The sequence below is a fragment of the Pleuronectes platessa genome, chromosome 4 (assembly GCF_947347685.1).
Source record: "Pleuronectes platessa chromosome 4, fPlePla1.1, whole genome shotgun sequence".
Taxonomy (NCBI): Eukaryota; Metazoa; Chordata; class Actinopteri; order Pleuronectiformes; family Pleuronectidae; genus Pleuronectes; species Pleuronectes platessa.
The window spans coordinates 11,961,649-11,981,702 of NC_070629.1; the positions used below are offsets into that span (position 1 = coordinate 11,961,649).

General features: G+C 42.5%; 2 protein-coding genes across 2 annotated transcripts; both read right to left on the bottom strand.

Moving 5' to 3' along the window:
- Window positions 1-20: 20 nt before the first annotated feature.
- LOC128437972 (histone-lysine N-methyltransferase SETD1B-A) lies at window positions 21-12,659 on the bottom strand. The gene is made up of 19 exons (XM_053420293.1): window positions 12,568-12,659; window positions 12,417-12,477; window positions 12,190-12,342; window positions 11,979-12,083; window positions 10,668-10,938; window positions 10,465-10,577; window positions 9,298-10,317; window positions 6,047-6,685; window positions 5,822-5,938; window positions 5,647-5,725; window positions 5,369-5,538; window positions 5,138-5,267; window positions 4,624-5,043; window positions 3,051-4,079; window positions 2,396-2,559; window positions 2,184-2,312; window positions 982-1,101; window positions 633-770; window positions 21-194 (listed from the first exon to the last, which is right to left on the bottom strand). The coding sequence occupies exons 1-19, from the start codon at window positions 12,657-12,659 to the stop codon at window positions 21-23; spliced, it is 5,124 nt and encodes a 1,707-aa protein (XP_053276268.1).
- A 1,219-nt stretch (window positions 12,660-13,878) lies between these two features.
- LOC128438670 (calcium release-activated calcium channel protein 1) lies at window positions 13,879-17,968 on the bottom strand. The gene is made up of 2 exons (XM_053421292.1): window positions 17,593-17,968; window positions 13,879-16,447 (listed from the first exon to the last, which is right to left on the bottom strand). The coding sequence occupies exons 1-2, from the start codon at window positions 17,704-17,706 to the stop codon at window positions 15,902-15,904; spliced, it is 660 nt and encodes a 219-aa protein (XP_053277267.1). The 5' UTR covers window positions 17,707-17,968; the 3' UTR covers window positions 13,879-15,901.
- Between the last annotated feature and the right edge of the window lie 2,086 nt (window positions 17,969-20,054).

The window sequence follows — 20,054 nt, forward strand, 5'->3', positions numbered from 1 at the left end:
CAAGGACACTTCATTGGAGATCAGTTCAAGGAGCCGCGGCAGTTTTCTGCTCCACACAAGCAAGGAATCTTTGTCTCCTCGATGGGAAATTTGTAGTCGTATGTTAACTCCTCGTTGATGCTTATCGGCTGCCGGGAATATATCACGATCTTCTTCTGAGACTCCACAGTGATAATCTTAGCGTAGCAGTTAGGCTGCAGGACAAAAGAAATAATAATAATGAGTGCAAACGTTTGGATGAGAATGTCAAGAGCGCCACCAGGGGTTGGATCAGGGGGGCACTGGCCCCAGCTGAAATCTGAGTGGCCCCAGGAGCGTCAACTAAACCAATATGATTTTGTTAAGAATTATTTTCTAAACTTTTTTGAAGAAGACGATGTGCTGTACAAGGAAACATTTTCAAAATATGTTCAATGATATGTGGTTTTGCTCAAAGTTATAGAGCTAACAGGAAACCAGGAATATCTTAAATGTGCATCTTAATGAATCAGGAGTTGTGCATATATGTTGGTCAAATAACTGTGGCTCCTTTATAGCCCCTGATTAAAAAAAATCCTAGATCTGCCACTGAAGAATGTGAAGTAACTTTGCATTAAGAGCGACATTAAACAAATCTCTCAACTCTCACTCACATTGCAGCTGTGGTTGAGGAACCTGGCTAGGTTCCCATATTTAGTGGCATCAATGATGGTGTCTTCATCAACCCGGAACAAGTAGCTGCTACCGATGCCCTGCTCCTCATATCTCTGCTCCCTCATGTCAGCAGTGACCTGAGGCGGAAAAAAAACGATAAGTCTATTCCTAACAGTGTTGTTTATCACTCGACTCAGACTCCTGGAAACTACCCAGAACAACCAGGGGTCCCAGTGGAGCAGTGGGTCCATTCATAGAAAGCAAACAGGAGGACGGGGTTTGTTAAGAAGCTTGTTAGGGGGGAAACACTTGTTTCTGAGCCTTGTCATTAGTTTCCATTTGTCTCACCTGTCTGATGATTTGTCCCACATACTCAATCACCATCTCATCTGCTGCTATAGGCTCCATCGCAAACAGGCCCCACTCATGAATGTGACTCCGACTGAAACGAATCCGCTTCTTTCGAAACTGATACAAGAAAATACAAAGGATGGCAATGTTAAAATGAGACAAATACCATTTGTTAACACAGGCTCCAACTGCTGCAAATACAAACACCAAAGTTAACTTGTCTCAGATGATCACTCATATCAGTGTCTAATTTAGACTGCAGTATAGTGGGTACATATGGACAGAGATTACAGCGAAACAAAAAGATCTTATTCACAACTAGTGTTCACTATACGTCTGTAAATACAGCTGCATGCCGAGATACCAATACCAGCAGATCTACAAAAAAGCAAACTAGCTAAGTATCTATAGAGGGCTAATCCGTTTTATATTTAACATAGCATTACCTTTGCTTTACGCACAATTCAGAAAAAGACAGTGTGCGGTTCAGAAAAGCAACAAGTGGAAACTCATTCATATCAAATGCTTTGGACTTAAAGGGTTTGAGTAAGCTTCCTTTTAAATGGAAAGCAGATCTTTTGAATTGGCTGTATTTATCTGTACTGTGATAGAAATTTTACTATTAGGGCAATAATTGATATGAGGAACTACTTAGATGTTTCGAAAGATAACAAATGTTGCCTGAGAGGTCAGGGTTGCACTCAAACTGATGTTATATGACTTCCTCACTGACAGGGTCACCAAAGAAAGACTTAACAGCACGGGGGATTTTGTGGTTGTAAACATTGGGAAAGGGATCTTGAAAATAGATCTTACATTCCAATGGTCTGGGAAAGAGTAGGTGACAGGATATTGGTCACCTATTGCTTAACATGAAAGAGGTTGATCGATAACATTTGTTTCCTCTATAGGAGGGGCTTGGAGATGTATAAAGTGCTGCTTTTCTTGTATGTCATTGCTCATTGTATGAAATCTATTCCATGGTCTTGTACATTGATGCCCATCTGCAGATGTAGAATAAAACTTCCAGAAAGACATTGTAATGACTTGTGCTTGACTATTGAGAAATTCCCATGACAGTACTAATAGTATTTACTATTAACAATTTACATTATACGATGAACTTAGAGCAACACAGATATATCTGTAATAGGTCAATAGCGACCAATAATATCTCTGATAGTGGTATCTTTTTTTACCTTCAGCTGGTTGAGCTTGAGCAGATCACTGTCAACGCTGAAATAGGACATCAGGCGGCGCTGTTCAGACCTGAAGCCAGATCCAGCACGCAGCAGTGAGAGGGATGACTGGGCTGGAATAGATGTTCCCTGCAGACATACATATGTGGACAGTTATCACTGAACGGGTTAAACTGGGCTCTGAGATCTCCACAGTTCCCCCTGTTTACTACCTGAGTACTTGTGGATGGAAGCTCCACCTCCAGCTTTGTGGTTTCCAGATACTTCAATTTGTCCTTCCTGCTGATTTTGTAGAAACCTTCACTGCGAGCAGAGCCGGTCCGGTGCTTTGGCCACGGTTTCTGTTCCTCCCTCTGCTCTGTGGGGACTTTAGTCAGTGAGCAGCAGTCAAGAAGATCAAACATGTCATAAGATAAACAGAAACAATGTATCAATCACGTTCATCTACTGGTTCATCAGAAATGATAACTTCCTTCACCAAGGAGCTTTAGTACTCCAGTGTCTTTGTATGCTTGTCAGCAGGATTAAGCAAAAACTACTTGACAGATTCATGGAAATTTGGAACATGAGCCAAAAAGGAGTCTGTTCAATTTAGGAACAGATAAAAGCGTAGGGGAGGATCCAAGATTTATTTTTACATTGGGTGTTTTCACCAATATCCCAATGTGCTTCACAGAGGTTAGTATTTTAATTGCAGTTTTTTTTTGTAGTTTTTTTCCCCCTCCAATATTCAAATTAAAACATAAATACTTTTATAAAATCAATCAGTCATTTGTGTATGGCCGAGCACAACTTATAAAGATAATCACACCCCCTGTGCAGACATACCACCGACATATGAAATTTGACCTTAAATAAAAAGGATATGAGGGTGAGGTATCCAGAGTGTGTCACTGAGCCACCCAAAACCATTATCCTGCTCTTGCAGCCTCTCAAATGTCGACTGCAGCAGCCTTGCATCTTCTTGATCCAGACCCTCTTTCCAAATACTATGAAGGATTCTCCACTCCTCACACAGTGAGCGCCCCCTATGAGGACGACTGTGGTACGAGAGTGGACCAGCAAGTTTTTTAAGGGATCGCTGACGATGATGAGTTCTCCATCTTCTCCTCAGTCTCTGCAATTGTTTTCGCCTAAATACAGAATTCTCCTCACCCATGAGGCCGAGCATATTCTCCAGTCCCTGCAAAGGCTTCGTTCTCACACGCGAACTGGTCCATGCACCCCTCCCATCAGACGAAGATTCAGAGAGACTGCATGGAGAGATCACTGTGATGGGAGAACCTCCCAGATAGTTGTCACCCAACTGGGGCAGTGAGGTGGCCACCAATTGTGATTTCCTCCTGTGGACTACTGCTCTTCGGGGTAGGACAATGTCTCTTCCAGGAGTCTTTGGAGCGATTATATATGGATTGTTGGCCAAAGCTGGAATTAGTGGGGAGCCTTTAAGAGGTGAGCAGATCACAGTGCTGCCTTCTGATACGTGTGTGTCTCTGCCAGGTGTTGCTGGAGTTCTTCCAGAGCTGTACTGTGTACATCCACTTCTCTCCTCTCTCCCAGGAGTTTTCGGTATCTCCTGGTATAAATGATATGAGGCCGCCCGGAGGTCAGGGGGAGCTAGAATGAGCTCGCTGCTCACTGGGCAGCTGAACAAGAATTCACTGGCTTCATTTGACTCCTCACTTTCCAGTTCAGCCACTGTTCGCTTGCCTGGTGTTTGTGGTCGTTCAACCTCCTCCACAGCCGGAGATGTTGGTTTGCTTTTAATCAGGTTGTCAGGGTCACTCTCCACCAAGAAGCCACTGGGAGTGAGAGGCCTGAGGTTTTCTATGGTTTCCAGAGACTCCAGCGACCATCCAGGGCTCTCCATATCCGAGTCAAGGTAAGGCTCAGTTGCTACACAGATAAATAACAAGGAAGACTTCATTAATAACTATACAGCCCTTTTAACAGGTCATCTGATATCATTGAAATCCTGCATGCCGAATATACAGGCATTTAATACACAGTAAACAGGATCTGGAAATAGTTGGACAGATTTGATCTCAATTAGATGTCAGAAAATGTGGGGTAATTGTATATACTAATTAATAACATCAATTTGATCATCTTGACTGACATGAAACAGTTAACTTCTTACAGTTACATCAATATCTATATGTATAATATATACATATATAATATATATATATATATAATATCATTTTAATCAGTACCAATATAACAACAGTCTAATATTAGTATACTGCTCATAAAGAGGAGTTTAAATCCACAACCTTCGCTCAAATTAGTCTTTAAAAGTAAAATAAATACAAATGTGATATTTACCATGATAATTGTTGATATTGACTCATGAAAAGGTTTATTTTGACATAATTTTTGGTTTTATCACCCAGCACTGAGTAAACTGAATCAATCTAAATCGTGTAAGACATATAACCTGGAAGTCCAAGAGGTGATGGGGGCTGTAGGTTATGGGATGCTCTGGTTTGGAGCTCCATCAGAGCATCAAAGTCTTGTGTGTCTTGTTGACAGTCTGTGCACTGGTTCTCCTCTCCATCCCCCATTTGGAACGGATCTGACCAGTCCTGCAGGTACAGATCAAGCTGAGCACCAGGGGTTAGCGGGGCCGCTGAGCTAAGGGAAGGATCGAGCTCCATTGACTCTTCATCTGACGATAAAACTATACAACCATAACTCCTGTCGTCCTCTTCCTCCTCCTCCATGGCTTCTTCATCTTCAGGACTTAGGTTAGAAGAGGACGAGTCCTCAAAGCTGTCTGGGGAGAACGAGTCAGAGGAGTAGAAGTCTGACGACTCGTACTCGCTTTCCCCGGAGTAGCTGCTGTCTGAGAACAGCTCTGTTATAGAAAACAGAAACAAAAACATGCATTCATAGGCTTTTGACTCTTTATTCACTTTTAAGTGTTGTGGCTATATGACCTTGTAACATACCGCCATCCAAGCTCTGCAATCCATCACTCAGGGAGATGACGGCTAATTCATCCTCTGAGGGGTGTTGTGGCACTTCGAATTCTTCCTCGTTAGGATTACTCCCTTCATCATTGTCATGTTCTCTGTCACACTAAATACAACATATAATATAACTATATTTTGCAGCCTTTCGTTATTAATGCTGCTGAGCTACCTTTTTATAATTTCTTTTCATGAAAAATGGCTATTTACCAGGTTCTGAGAGGCACTGTCTTCAGGCACAATAGCCTCCATCTTGTCTGGCATCATTTCTTCTGCTTCTTTCCCTTCATCATCATCACTGTCCAGCTCGTGTGGCCTTGCATGTCTGCGTTTAGGCTTCTCCGATGCAGCTTTCATTGTTTCATCCCCCTGTTTTAGATCTAAAGTGGAAAGAGGGCAACACAGCTGATAAAGCTACAGTCTAGAATAGACAGATGAAGAAGTGAACATATGGTAAATGAGCATTAGATGAACCAAAAAACACTGACCAGAAATTTCATGTGCAGAGGACAACAAAGTGTCTGTCTCTTTTGGTGTGGCAAGATCACCGTCTCTTTTCCTTTTAACCTGCATAACAATGTTATTTTACATTACATTGAGTTATTTATCACTCAGATGATAAATGCTGGAGTGGTTAAAAGTACAGTGAGCAGATTACTTTACCTTGAAGGACGGTAGTGGAGGTTTTTTGCCCTTGCCACTCAAATGACTGAGGGGATTTATTTGTTTGTTTGTGTCATCCACACTTTCCGGTCCATTTTTCAAAGGAGAAACTTGTACCTTATGAATAAAATAAAAATAATTGAACGTATTGCCATAATCGCGGCAAATGGATAAAGTTAAACATCTTTATCCTGGTGATTTCATTGACCACTGTGAAGAACTTACCTTTGTTTTTTTCTCTTGAGAGTCCCACCACTCCTCAAATGCCTTGAAAGACACCCCTTCAATCATTTTACGTGTAATGTCCTTCTTAATGATTGACTTTAGTTCATCCATGAGGACTTCTAAAACTTTTTCTACTGTGAGTTTATGAGGGTCTTCCCGCACAAGCAGGTAGTCTGGTGGTGGTACAAATGGGTTAAACTTAGGGAAAGGAGGAGCAGGCCAGGGCGGTTGAAGGAAGCCATGCCTCGGGGGATTCCTCCCATCCAAACGGCTTGTCGGCGGCATGGATAAAGGATGCATGTGCACAGGAGGGGGAACAGAAGGTGGCGCCATCAAAGGTGGAGGGGGTCCCAAAAACGTTGTTGTTCGGGGAGGAATAGAAGGAGGAGGTCGTATAAGAGGAGGAGGAATGCAGATACCAACATGGCCAGGAGGGGGAATCCAGCCTGGTGGTGGGATGGGGATGGTGCCATTTGGCAGGCGAGGTGGGGGAAAGGGAGGAACGGGGAAGGGGAAAGGAGGTGGACGGCGGCATCCAGCTGTAATTGCAGGGGGGGGCTGAGGAAGAGAGTCTTCTCTTGGTGTCAGAGCTCCAGACGGTCTGTTGACTGAGTGTTCTGCATTCACTACATGATGCTCCTGAGTATGATGAGAATAAAAGCTGGTTCAGACCATGATCTGATGGGATCACACAACGCTGAGCGACCAATTGTTAAACTTCTGAATCAGTACTGAGCTCTTCTGATGTTAGATATTCATCAATCAAGACTAAGGACCGTAGTTTGGATAATAGATAGTTTAGGAACCCAAGAGTTGAAACTCTGTTGTCTGTTTGTAAATCATCTATCAAAACCTACTTACTTACTTTTAGCTGATACTTTGTTTCTTTTTATCCTTTTCTTTTGTCATTACTTTTAAAAGTTATATTATACAATTTGCACTTGGATTGTAAATTATCTATCTTCTAATTCAGCCTTTTTGCCAGGATGACACACACACATACACACACAAACACACACACACACTAGGGTGCATCAAAAAACAGAGTTCCAGCATATTGATCTGTCTGGGTGCTCAAAGTGTTACCATCCATGCAAAAACAATAAATGCCAAATATTTTTGCGATACGTGGTGATCTAGAGGTGGAACGGCACACAGTTTACTAGCTAGCTAGTATAACTTAGCTATGCTACCTCATTGTTAGCTAATGTTAGCTAGCTAAAGGTTTTTGAGATCATTTTGGCCTTTCCTATGGGCCTTATTCTATCAACGTCACAAAAGCCTGGATGAGGATTGCAACGCCAATGAAACAGCTGCTCCACCGGCGGAGAACGCACCCACCCGCAAGTGTAAGAAGACTGGCACCACAGCCTTCATTCCATCTACAGACATTCTCAGCCGGCCGAGTCTTGTGTCAGTGACTACACCGTTGAAGAGCACACCAAGGCAGCCTGCTGCCTTGGTGTGATCTGTGACCCGCGGCCTGATCGAGGAGTCCATTGGCAATTGGTCTCCACATCCTACGCGACAGCAGACCGAGCACGCCGCCATTCGCTGCAGGCCATCATTTGTGAGGAACACCACCTCCCATGTGCACCCTGCACTGGGACAGCAAGTTGATGCCGATGCTCACCAATGTGCGCCAGTTGGAGGAGCGTCTGACAGTGGTGGTCGGAACTGCTTGGTGTGGCAGCATACATGAAGGGAACTAACAAACCATGAGGAATGATCATCACCCGGCTGACATGCAAGCTGCTGCAGGGGTGGTGCTGCACCAATCAGGTTGTCAACATGGCATTTGACACCACCGCGTCAAACACTGGCTATCTCATGGCAGCCTGTATTGCCATCCAGCTCTCACTGGGTCGACCACTGCTCTGGTCTGGGTGCCGGCACCACATCGGCGAGGTACTCCTCAGCCACATTTTCACTGACCTCAAGGTGGAGACGTCAAGCTCGCAAGATGTTACATTGTTTACATGGCTACGGGACCACTGGGACCTGGTGCCACATAAGGACAGCAGACCATTGTCCCACTACATTCCTGACGAGGTTGAACCACCGTTCCTGGACAAATTTTTGCATGCTGAACTCATTGCGTGCACTGCAGGAGTGCTCGACTACAAGCGAGGCGACTACAGCGAGTTCGTGCAGCTGTGTCTTGTGTATCTGGGTGCAGACGATGCAGCACACACTCCAGTTACCTTCCAACGGCCAGGAGCACTGCACAAGGCGCTCTCAAACCGGCCTCGATGTAGTAGCACATTGAGGCGCTTCCTCAGGAGACCATCACAACGTGGCAGCAGGTGCGGAAGATTTGGACGTTTGCCAACTTCATTACGCACCTCTTCGCAACGTGGTGACTGACCTGTGACACGGCCGTAGATGCCGCATGGAATGACCTCACAGTCTACCATCACCTGTACGCGTACAAGTCTGTTGACGAGCGTATTGCAGCATCAGCGATCAAGGCCCTGGAGCGGCACCTATGGCACCTGACAGGCGAGATGCTGCCCTTGGTACTCTTCAGCACCAAGCCAGCCAACCCAGACTGCTGGTTCGGCATTCACCAGCTGCACGTCGATCCAGTGTTTCTCTCACTGGATGTAGAGGATTGGGCTGCCAGTGAAGCATTCCAGATGGGTGCTGTGAATGTACGTGCCATCAATGTTGTGAATGACTGTGCTGAGCGTGGCGTCAAACTCACATCAGACTTCGTGGCAGCATCCAGGAGCGAGGAGCACCTGCAGAATGTGCTGCAGGCAGTTGAGCATGACTGCTCTAAACAGTAAAATCTGCGCCACTGCAAGTGCAAGCTAGACCAGGACTAGGACTCAATTTCAATGTTGTTCTTTTTGTTCTTAAATAAATAAATGTTGTTCTATTGAAAATAAATGGTCTCAAAAACAATTTCTTGCGTATTTTTGAATTGCCTAGGAAAACACCTAAAACGGCCCACCGTCACATTTTTGACAAGCTGTGTTCCACCTCTAAATCTCAATGAATTTTCCCAAAACTTTGCAAAAGTCATTTTTATGTGTGTCTGAACAAAATGCAACCCCAGACAGTTTGGTATGTTGAGATTAAATTTTTGCATTACAATTTGATGCACCCTAACACACACACACACACACACACACAGACCCACAAGGCAAACACTACCAGCCTCTCTGTTGCTACTGGTAATAACTAGAACTAGAGCTACTACTTTTATTTTCATCGTGATATATATAGAGATCTTAAAGACTTACCTTCGGACATGATAATGACTGGAAACTTTTAGCATCTTTATCATTGTTCACGTGTGCCCTCCTCTTTAAATCTGTGAACTCTGATGCAGCGGGGGACTGGGCGTTTCGTGTAAGAAACGATACAGCTTGAGTGGTTTCATCATTTTCATTTTCACTGAGAGACGCTTGACTGTCAGGCAGCCGATCCCCGGAGTCATCGGAGAAAGGGGACCTATGAGCAGAGCAAGGTGATTCTGGGCTGTCCTGAGAGTGCACGTCAGCCTCAGAAGTCTGTCTGGCAAAGTATGAGGGGGCAGTGCTCTGGCTGTTGATCAGTAAATTCTCAATGCGGGAGTCCAAACTCTCCACCTGTGGTCGGGGGTTGCTGGAGGAGCCTTTTCCAGCAGATGGAGGTAATTCTGTTATGACTGCATGGTCATCAGATGAGGGGGATGCTGCTGTCTGTTCAACAGCTGGGAAATGAATGTTCAGGATGCTAAAAGAATGACAGGTCGGAGGTAAAGTCCGTGAGGTAGAAGTGATCCCGACTCTGGGCTCTTGACGGGGGGAGGTGAGGTTAAACGAAGGTTGTGTATTATTGTGGGTGGAGGATTGAGCATTGTGACCCCACAGTTCAAGCTGCTGGCTTCTTGTTTGTAGTTGAGAAGAAAGGGCGTGTGGCGGCTGTGGTTGGCAATGCTTCAAATCCAGGTTGACTTTAAAGACGTTACTGGATCTGCGGCGATACCTCCCAGGTTTGAGACGGCAGAGCTCTCGTCTTAATGGTCGGTGAACACTAAAGCTGGAGGAGGGCTCCCCCTGGAGGACAGGAGTCGCCTGAAGACTGGAGTAGCAAGAGTCCTGGGAGAGAGGAGTGGCAGACAGGCAAGGGGTGAGGGGGGTTCCCTGAGAACGTGGCGTGAGCCCAAAGCTGCAAGGTGTATCCTGCCAAATACTGGAGTAGGCTGTGTCCATAGAGAGGGGTGTGGCGGTGCTGGTGGGACTGGAAACACTCCCTTGTCGTTGTGTGGCTGCGCTGCTCTGTAAAACACACAATATACAGATTAATCCACAAAACAACCAACAAGTATTGAATTTAAAAGACACATTTCTTGAAAAGCAGACAAATAAATACTGAATAAAATATTAGTTAAATGTTCAAATCTTTACAAACAGACTTGTGTTTACCAGCAAACCGTCAATCAAGTCTTGCAGAGTTTGCTCACTGCTGCCACCTGGCAACATCCAGGGATTATAAAGGCCACGCAAGAGGAGCTGGAGATATCGGGTTCTGTTTTCGCCTGAGAAAAGTTTACATATTACAATCAACTGATGAACCATGACACTCTTTGTTATTTATATGTGTGAAGTATTCCTGAAATGAGCTTTACCTTTAGGATCAACTTCCACATGGATGATATTTCCCATCACTGACGTCTGATGGAGGTGCTGAGCAGCGTCTCTTGCAGCCTGCACTGTGTCAAAAACCACCTTTGCAATCCCTAGATGCTTATTGTTCTTGGGATTGTAAAATATTTCCACTTCTTCAATACTCCCATATTTGTTGCACATGTTGGTCAGGAAGGCCTCTTTTACATTGTCATTCAACCTGGAGAACGTCACCTCTTTGGGAGGAACGGGGCCGACGTACCACTCATCAACCTGAAACAGCACAGGCAGACAACAACCATAATTATAATCATTATTATTATGATTATTGCTGTTAATATTGTTAATGTAGTTAATATTGTTAATCTAGTTACTATTATTGTTAATAGATAGATAGATAGATAGATAGATAGATAGATAGATAGATAGATAGATAGATAGATAGATAGATAGATAGGAAAAAATAAACAACTAAGTGACTTAAGGATTGCATTTATGTATTATTGAGTCCTTTTTTTCGGTTTGTACCCTCATTTGTTGAATGCACTTATTCAGGAGGAAATTCTCATTCATGCTTTTATATCGTCCCATCTTGATTATTGTCACTCACTTTTCACCTGCCTCTGCAAAACTGTCTTGGATCGTTTCCAAGTGGTCCAAAAAGCTGCTGCTAAACTCTTTACCGGGTCTTCGAAAAGGACTCATGTGACACCGATTCACTGGCTACCCATTAAATTCAGAATCCAATTCAAAGTTCTTGTGATCAGCTATAGAGCTCTGCACGGTCAAGAACCTGCTTTTAAGAGATTGTGCTGCAGCTCTATGTCTCCAGCAGGTCTCTATGGTCCCCTGATCGGGGTTTGCTGGTGTTTCCCTGATCCAGACTAAGGACTAAAGGAGACCGTGCTTTTGCAGTTGTGGCTCCTAACCTTTGGAAACTGTGGAAATCTTCAAAAAGCAGCTTAAGACTTTTTTGTTTAGACTAGCCTTTGTGTAATTGTCTATTAGTTTTTATAGTTTTTTCCTACTCTGTTTCTTATTTGTAAGCATGTATATGATGGTTTTAGCCTGTAAAGCACTTTGTGACGTCTCTGCTCTCGAAAGGTGCTGTATAGATAAAATGACTTACTTACTCACTTATTGTAAGTCGATTTGGATAAAAGCATCAGCTAAATGTTATGTAATGTAATGTCCGTAATCACTTTATCTTATCTCATCTTAAAGCAATTTAAAAGAAGTGGTTTTTATCATATTTGTATTACTTTAATTATTCTAATTATTATTGTTATTATTGATGATGATAAAGAATGTACCTTGAATTTGGGCACTGATAGCTCGGTCTCGCGTGATCTGCTCCACAAGCGGCTGACGCGTGGATCTCTGACAGTCTCCACAGGGAACAGACCTAAGTCCTCCACCTGTTGAAGCAAACACAGTTTAACATCCTGATGGAACAACATGACACATGGTGGAAATCACCAGGCCGACGCCATTGTTTAACGCAGGTGATGAAGAGGAGCTCACGTTGATGTTGAAGAACAGTCCATCATAACGGAACACTTTGTAGAGTCCGTTGGTCAGAGCGGGGTCGATGATCAACTTGCAGCTCCTCCAGTGCTGAGGCGGGGTGTCTCTCTCAGTTCTCTGTCGGTCGCTGTCCATCACATTAGTCACAGCCTGCAGGTGGAGGACACACAGCCATGGGCATTAGCGGAGGGAGAGGCAGTTAGCTAGCGGAGGGCAGCCGTTACTCGGAGGTGAACACGCCCCGACAGGTGATGGAGAGCATCACCTGAGACGCTGCTCTCCTCCCTGAGGCACAATAACAAGGGGAAACCAGGCACATCCACGGAGTCCTCGTCACATATATTAAATATGACATGTTCGCGTCGTGTCGCTCACCTGGACCAAAGTTTCATCCCGTGATGGCGCGACATCGCGGAGAAGCTGCTCAGGTTTTCCGTGTCCTCGCCCAGGTAGGACGATAGATCCATCCGCCGGGCAGGCAGGGACCGAATGTAGGTCCTCGGGGCGAGGCGGAGGAGCACAACAGGTGAGTCAACAGGTGGCTGGTGTGACGCTTCACTGAAGAGTTACGAGTTTATTATCACACAATAATAATCAGACTAATACAAATGAAAAATATTAAGTAGAAAATCACTCAAATTTAAAATATATTCACATTTGTACACATATAGTAGACTGTAACTATAGTAAAATAAACTGAACTGAAAAAAATACACACTTTCATGCCTTTTACTATATACTTATACTTTCAAATAATATCAACAAGATTAGCAAGAGAATATCCCCAGAGGGGGATCAATAAGGTTTATCATAACTTATCTTAATTTATCTGATCTCTCTTATCCATGGACTGTTTATAAAGATATCATCTCCTATACAGTGTATGATATTATCAGGACAATGGGATTGCTTGCAGTCTCTCTGTGAGAGGTGAAGGTATTTAAGTGTCTTTCCTGTTTGTTGTTCTTGTTTACATCCGGATTAGGGTGAAATCACTTTCATTATTTCATCGTTCTTCGTCCCTGAAGAAAAGTTCCTCAAAACGTGGCAGAGGTAATAATATCCTATCCCAACCTATGCATAAAAAACATGTTGCAGTTAGTGCTTCCCTAAAATACCCAAATATGCCTGTGCTAAATATATTTAGTGGTACCCTGAGGTGCAATGCTTAATGCAAAGCAGACCTTAAAAAAAATAAAAGTGATTCTGGTCATCGTGTCAGAATTGTTTCACAAGTATCCACACAAACAATCTCCTGTGGCCATGATTATTTTACCCAGGCTATAGCATGTGTAGATAGTATTATTTTTGATAAGCAATATCTATGTGTGATCACAGGATAAAAACTAATGAAAGTCCCAAATTTGTGAGAATAAGCCAGAGGGAAATCAATGACTTTCTGTAACTGCAGTGTTCTGCCAGATTAAGGGAAACTGTGGACGGCTTAGCAAGATAAGCAGCCTCGGAAACACTAGAGGCCACAAGGCTGCTTGTTATGATGCACAGTCATGCTTACTGGCCATCAAGTGTAGGCTGCACTCAAACTGAATGTCCGGACACATTTCCTGTTTAGCTTCCCCTTTCTGAATTCACAGTATAAAAAAAATTCGGTTTCAGAATAAGTTTGTCTATTTTTCGTGGTATTTCTAAACAAGAAAACATGCTAATAAAATTATGACACACAAATTATCTCAAATGTTGTGTTTTATTCAATCTGAAAACAGAATCCCAAAAGCTTCTTCAGCTGCTTAAACTTAAAATACATTTTCTACAGATAATTCACTTCTTAAAACCGTGCATGCAGAGAACCAGACAACTCTTTATATACAGTAACAAACAAATAATTAAATAAATAAGCCACAAAAAAATGTAACAAAGAAACATGCTTTTGTTAGGATTGATCTGTTTGTAAAGAAGCCACACGCAGAACATTCTCATCAGAAGTGCTTCAGAGTGACAGCAGTTGTGTCTTTATTTAACTTTGTAACAAAAAAGTCTTCAAGAAACCTAATCAACAATGATTTGGTATAGTGTGATTCTGTACTAATCAGCCAGTGAGTTTCTAACCCTTTATTACTCATTTGCATACTTCATGGAAACACAGTAGTATTGTGTTCACCATCATGACTGTGCCAAGACTAAAACTGATGTTGCAAAAAACCACATCATTGCCTTGGTTTAAATACAGCATCTGGTTAAGAGTCCAAAATCACAAAATTGTGAAATTTGTTGAAAAAAGCCAAAATAAAGATTCTATATTTTCTTATATAACTACAACTCATGTTAAGAGGGATTTTACTTATTTGATAATATTTAGGGATATGACACAAGGCATAAATCACCGTTAAAGTCTAAAAGTTCATAATCCTTCATTTGAGTTTTGGCATCAATGAAGACAAAAAGAAAAGAAAATGTTCAAACCCAAGTAAAACATTTCAACAATGTGCCACAGGACAAAAATAACATAACCTATATCCCACACTTTAAACCTTAACAATGTGTGAACATGCTCAAGTCTGTAAACTAAGCAAAGTACAAAACATACATATTTATAACCAACATTTGCAAAAAGCCATTTGAAGTCATTTGGAACTTCAAAAGAGACTGTGAAAGCATAAAATGGTCCTAAAATGCCACAACCATCGGCATAAAATGCTGCCTTTAATATTAACTGTTTCCTAACTGTAACTGTTGCTTTTTTAAGCAATGTCCCTGTTGTCTCATATTGCACATAAAAACTAGTAGGTGTTAACATTTAAGCACAATTTTGGTATTTTTTAATCTGGGTCCTATGTTTATAAATGCAAAGGGGTAAACGAATGGTACTTCGTGGTACTAAAAACAAAAGTTTTTACAAAAAGATTACACTGTAGCATTTTAAAGGTTGCTTTAAGTACCATTCATTTACTTTACATTTGCTTTTATTGTTAAAGACCTAAACCTAAATAAATGTCTTGCATACAGATCTTCAAAAAGATAATTATACAAATGGGAAAATTTCAATTGTTCAGCAGACTAAAAAAAACATAATGGAAAATCAGCAAACCCCTGACACGACCAATAACAAGGGGGAAAGAAAGGTTCTCATGAGCAACCATTAAATTCAGTGAGGATGAACATGTGTATATCAACCAAACCAAAGGACTAATAAATGTTTGACAAGGATACAACTCGTTCTATAACTTTGGTTTTGAAGCCAGCGGACAGAGTTTCTAATGAAACTGAATATCCATTCATTATTAGACTGCTTATCATTTAAGAATCGTTGGGTGAGAGGTGGGGTACCTGGACAGCCTATCACAGTAAAGATAATGAAGAGAACCATTCACACCTACTGGCAATTAGGGACTTGCCAACTAATTTAGCCAGCATGTCTTTGGACAGTGGAAGATAACCAATGTACCCAGATAAACTCAGGCAATAATGGGGAGAGCATGCAAACTCCCCACATAAAAGACCCTGGTAAAGCCTTTTCAACGGAATTAATTCACATGAACACTGAAAAGAATTTCTGGCCTGACAAAGAAGTGCACTTTTACTTTACTGCCATTGTTTTTCTGTGATCATGCATTATCCATAAGGGGATTGACCTGAAATGCTGGACAGATAAGGCTTGCAATTTCAGAAAAAAACAGCTGAGCACAGTTCATCAAAAGCTATAAGAGGAGATTTCACAATAAAAGTACTGCTGTGTGCTGACTGGCTGTGATCAAGGGAAATTAGCAACTGCCTTCAGCTCTTCATTGTCCGGCCGGTGGTCCAGCTGGTCCTGGAGCCGAATCACCTGCTCCAGCTCTCGGATCTGTCGGTCCGTCTTGTGACTAACGAGCGTGCGGTAAAAGTGGACGGCGAACACAATGAAGACTATTCCAAACGGCACCATGATGCAAGTGGAGGCGATGGCTGCGGCCTGGCCAGAACTTATGGTGCCATTTACTTCCGATTTGCTTCTGAGGGGTAAGAACTTCACCCAGCACAGGAGCATCACCTCTGTAAGGAAGAGGAGGGTGCCGATGACTGTGGAGAAAGCCCAGGCCAGTTCTATGTGGTGGTGCATCCGCTCGTGGGGAGACTCGTGGACAGAGTTGAGGTTGTGAACGTTGCTGACAGCCTCAAGGTTAGGGAGGATGCAGGTGCTGATCATGAGGGCAAAGAGGTGAACTGCAACCAGAACTGTGGTGCAGGCACTAAAGGCTATGAGCAGCCCGGGAGGATACTCATGCTCCGGTTCCAACTGGACCTCCACCATAGCAACCTGGTAAAATAAAAACAGCGAGGTATTTACAACATTTTATAAACAGTAGGTTTTCATGAATAAATAAACACAGTGGCAGATATCTGCACCGATCTAACCCCACTGGAATGGTATCATCACTGGTAGTAGTTATTGCTTTATTTTGAAACTTGTCTGTCATTCAGTCCATTTCAAACTTCGATAGTTTGGAAATATAAATTGATTTAGGCTGTTGCGATTATCATCAATGCTGAAAAACAGGATTGATACACACCTAAATTAACTTTACTCCGCCTAATGACTGAACATACATGAAAACAAACAACTGCACGGATACAATTATTTAATATCTTAAATCATTCCACCCAGACTGCTGTCAGTAACACAATAAACACGGCTGTTGTTTACGGTAAATGCACAATGAGAATAATTAATGAGCTGTTTTTCTACAATGAGATGGGGCATATCAATGGCAGCTATTAATCCAATGAAATGTAACCATACAAATCTTCACACAAGTGTTTTATTGCATGTTTAACAATATAAGACCAACTTTTATCTGACGACCAAAACAACATGAGCTAAAAACACTTTTTCCAAAAACAGCATTTTACTTTTTACTACTATTATAATGATGTGTGTGTGTGTGTGTGTGTTAGGTGGTAACATCCCAAGTAGAACTATTATAACACCTTGTTGCACATGATTTATTACTTAAAAAGTGTAGCTTGCTTTTTATTGTATATTAATTGTATTGGTGTAGATGTGAATGTAGCTTAATGGTTTGGATGTGTCAGCACGGTGCTGCTTTGCGGTCTACTTGTTGTGGCGGAAGGTGACCCTACGGGACTAAGTTGGGGGTGAGTTGGCAAACTCTGTGAGGTTTGCACCAACTGGTTACTTGACCAGATCTTCAGATTGTTGCGCTGCTTTGCACCGTGAGATCTGTCTGAAAGCACGGTGAGGGGAGAGTTCACCTTTTGTTTCCTGGAGTTACTTTTGTAAGGAGTCAATAAACAATCATAACATGTTATGACCCAGGAGCGGTGGTTCGGCCTGAGCAGGTTAAAACAAGCTTCTGCGTCCCATTTACTCTGTGTGTGTGTGTGGGGGGGGGGGTCGAACTTCGCTGATGTGTTCACGGGAACAAGAGGCGGTGAACTCACCATGGCGAAGCCGGAGAGCAGAGCCGAAGTTCGGCTGGTGGCCTTCAGCTTGGCTCGGCTCAGGTAGAGTTTCCTCCAGGACAGAGCCTGTAACGAGTGCTCGTTCAGACTCATGCCGACAGAGAGTTGCTCGGAAAGTCACCGCTTTGCCTTTGTCCAGGTCAATCTGAGGTCCAGCTGGAGGTCGCGGCTCTACACGCGGATCTAATGGTCACGCAGGAGAAGAGCTTCCACTCAGTTAACCCTCAATACAAGTAGGTTGAGAAAGTGCCTGTCAAACTATGTGGAGACTTTCCTGCAGCAGCTGACTGGCAGGAAACACGACATACCCACAATCCACCGCTCCTCCTCTCAGCGCACCTCCTTACGCCCGCAGCTCAAACTGACAATCTGCGCCTGTTTTCCACTGAGAATACGTCCCCAACGTAGAGCTGGCTAATGCAATCGTGTCAATAATTAAAGCTTCATCCTTTTCATCCTTAGCAATATAGCAAGTGCCTAATTTCGATGTAATGCTCACGAGGAGGCAGAACACATAACTGATCCACCTCAGATTAGTAAAATATTTTTCTGTTTATCAAGTGTCATAAAATCTGTCTATGATTCGTTATGAGCCATGTTCAACCCATGAATCTGGATTTTTTTGTATCAAATATGTAATAAATGTGATATTAAACCCAGCATTATGCATTATTATGTATTTCATCAAGGAGCAGTCATAAAATAAAAACAATATTTAAAGTGTGCAGTATCTCTTTCAAATAAATAATAATGTGACATCTATCTTGATGATTATTGATATAGACTGATCCTTTTGACCATATTGTCCCCGCCCTTCCCCACCATTAAGCACAACTGTGTAATCCTGTTTTATTTCAACAGGAAATGGCTTAACACTGATGCTCACACACTTCCTGAGTGTGAGCGTCTCACTTCCTGAGAGTAAACCCAGTGAACAACACCACTATACAAACATATACAGTGTTGGTATAGTGGTGTTGTCGTTCACTTGGTTTACTCTCAGCCCTTTTAATGACACTATGGGGACACTGATTTTAGACCTAAAGTCAGAGCGACTTGGAGAAAACACACAGAATCTAACTGAAGTCTGGTTGGGACATTCCTTTCAATCATTCTACAGTTCCTTAGTTGCCATTTTGTCATTCTCTGTCAAATCATTACATTTAAGTTTCGCACCCTTACAGATATTAATGAAAACTGTCAGCCTGTTTTGACGAAAAACCAATGAAACCTACATTTTACATTGTTAACAGCAAGCAAATTCAAAATATTAATGAACTACATTAGTGATGCTCCCATGCCACTGGGGAGTGTGTTCAAAGAAATACAACATGTTATGAGTCATAATATATTTGAGCTAAATGTTAATTAAATTAATTGAAAAACTATGCTTGGAGGTTGAGGTGGTTTGTTAGCCCATATCTCACTGAGGCAAACAACCCATTGTTCCGTGTGTTTTTTTATGTGACCAAATCAGAGAATGTGACAGTCTGGTCCAAAAGTTTGAGTATTTGACACAACATGGCTCGACTGACATCCAAGAAATGGTGTGCATCTATTTCCACCACAGTAGCATCATCATCAGCTATTTATGTTTCCTTTTCCCTACTTGCATCTATTAAATATTACTTGACAACTCATTAATATCAACTGTCTCCACAGCACAATACATACACAGATTTATTTGACAGTAACTGGGGTAAACTCAAGCATACACACATCCACAGACAGACAGTGCATTTAATCAAGGTTAAACACTCGGAGTGTATTTCCGTTGAGGCTCTGCAGCAGCGCTGGAGACGGCTGGCCACAGGTTTTGCAGACCTTCCTGTGTATGTTCACACCTCAAAGATCAAGGTAACCACTATCTAAGACACATGCACAACTTATTGTCAATAAGCATCTTTCTATAATCTGGTTCAGTTTTCTTGGACATCTGCTGGAGAATAAAGAAGCTACATTTATCACTGTGGAATGAGTGGGCAGGGAAAAATATAGTGAGGAACGTCATGGCATTCGTTCACCACCTGAGGGCTCACAATCACAACATATCCTATGGGCTGAATCCCCCCCCCCCCCCCCCCCCAAAAAAAATGATGTTGTTTGGAAATACCTTATATTATAGTTAAGAGCATTTAAACATAATGTGTCTTCCATGCGTGCTTTTCTGTACATGCAAACCTATATGCTTGTGTGCTTCTCATTACCAACGGCAAACTAAAATGCACCGGTTTGGGAACATTCCTCACAGATTAACCATAACAAATGTCTCTCATTGAATCCAATGTGTTGCCTATCGTTTCTAATTAGTTTTGAGTACAGTGATTTCTGATTTCACTGCCAAACACATCTCTGCAGATTGAACACCACTCCCTCATATCCTGTGATACAGCTCATCTTGTTGACTCAAAGCCTCTACTGTGCCGGGGTCTGGATTTAGT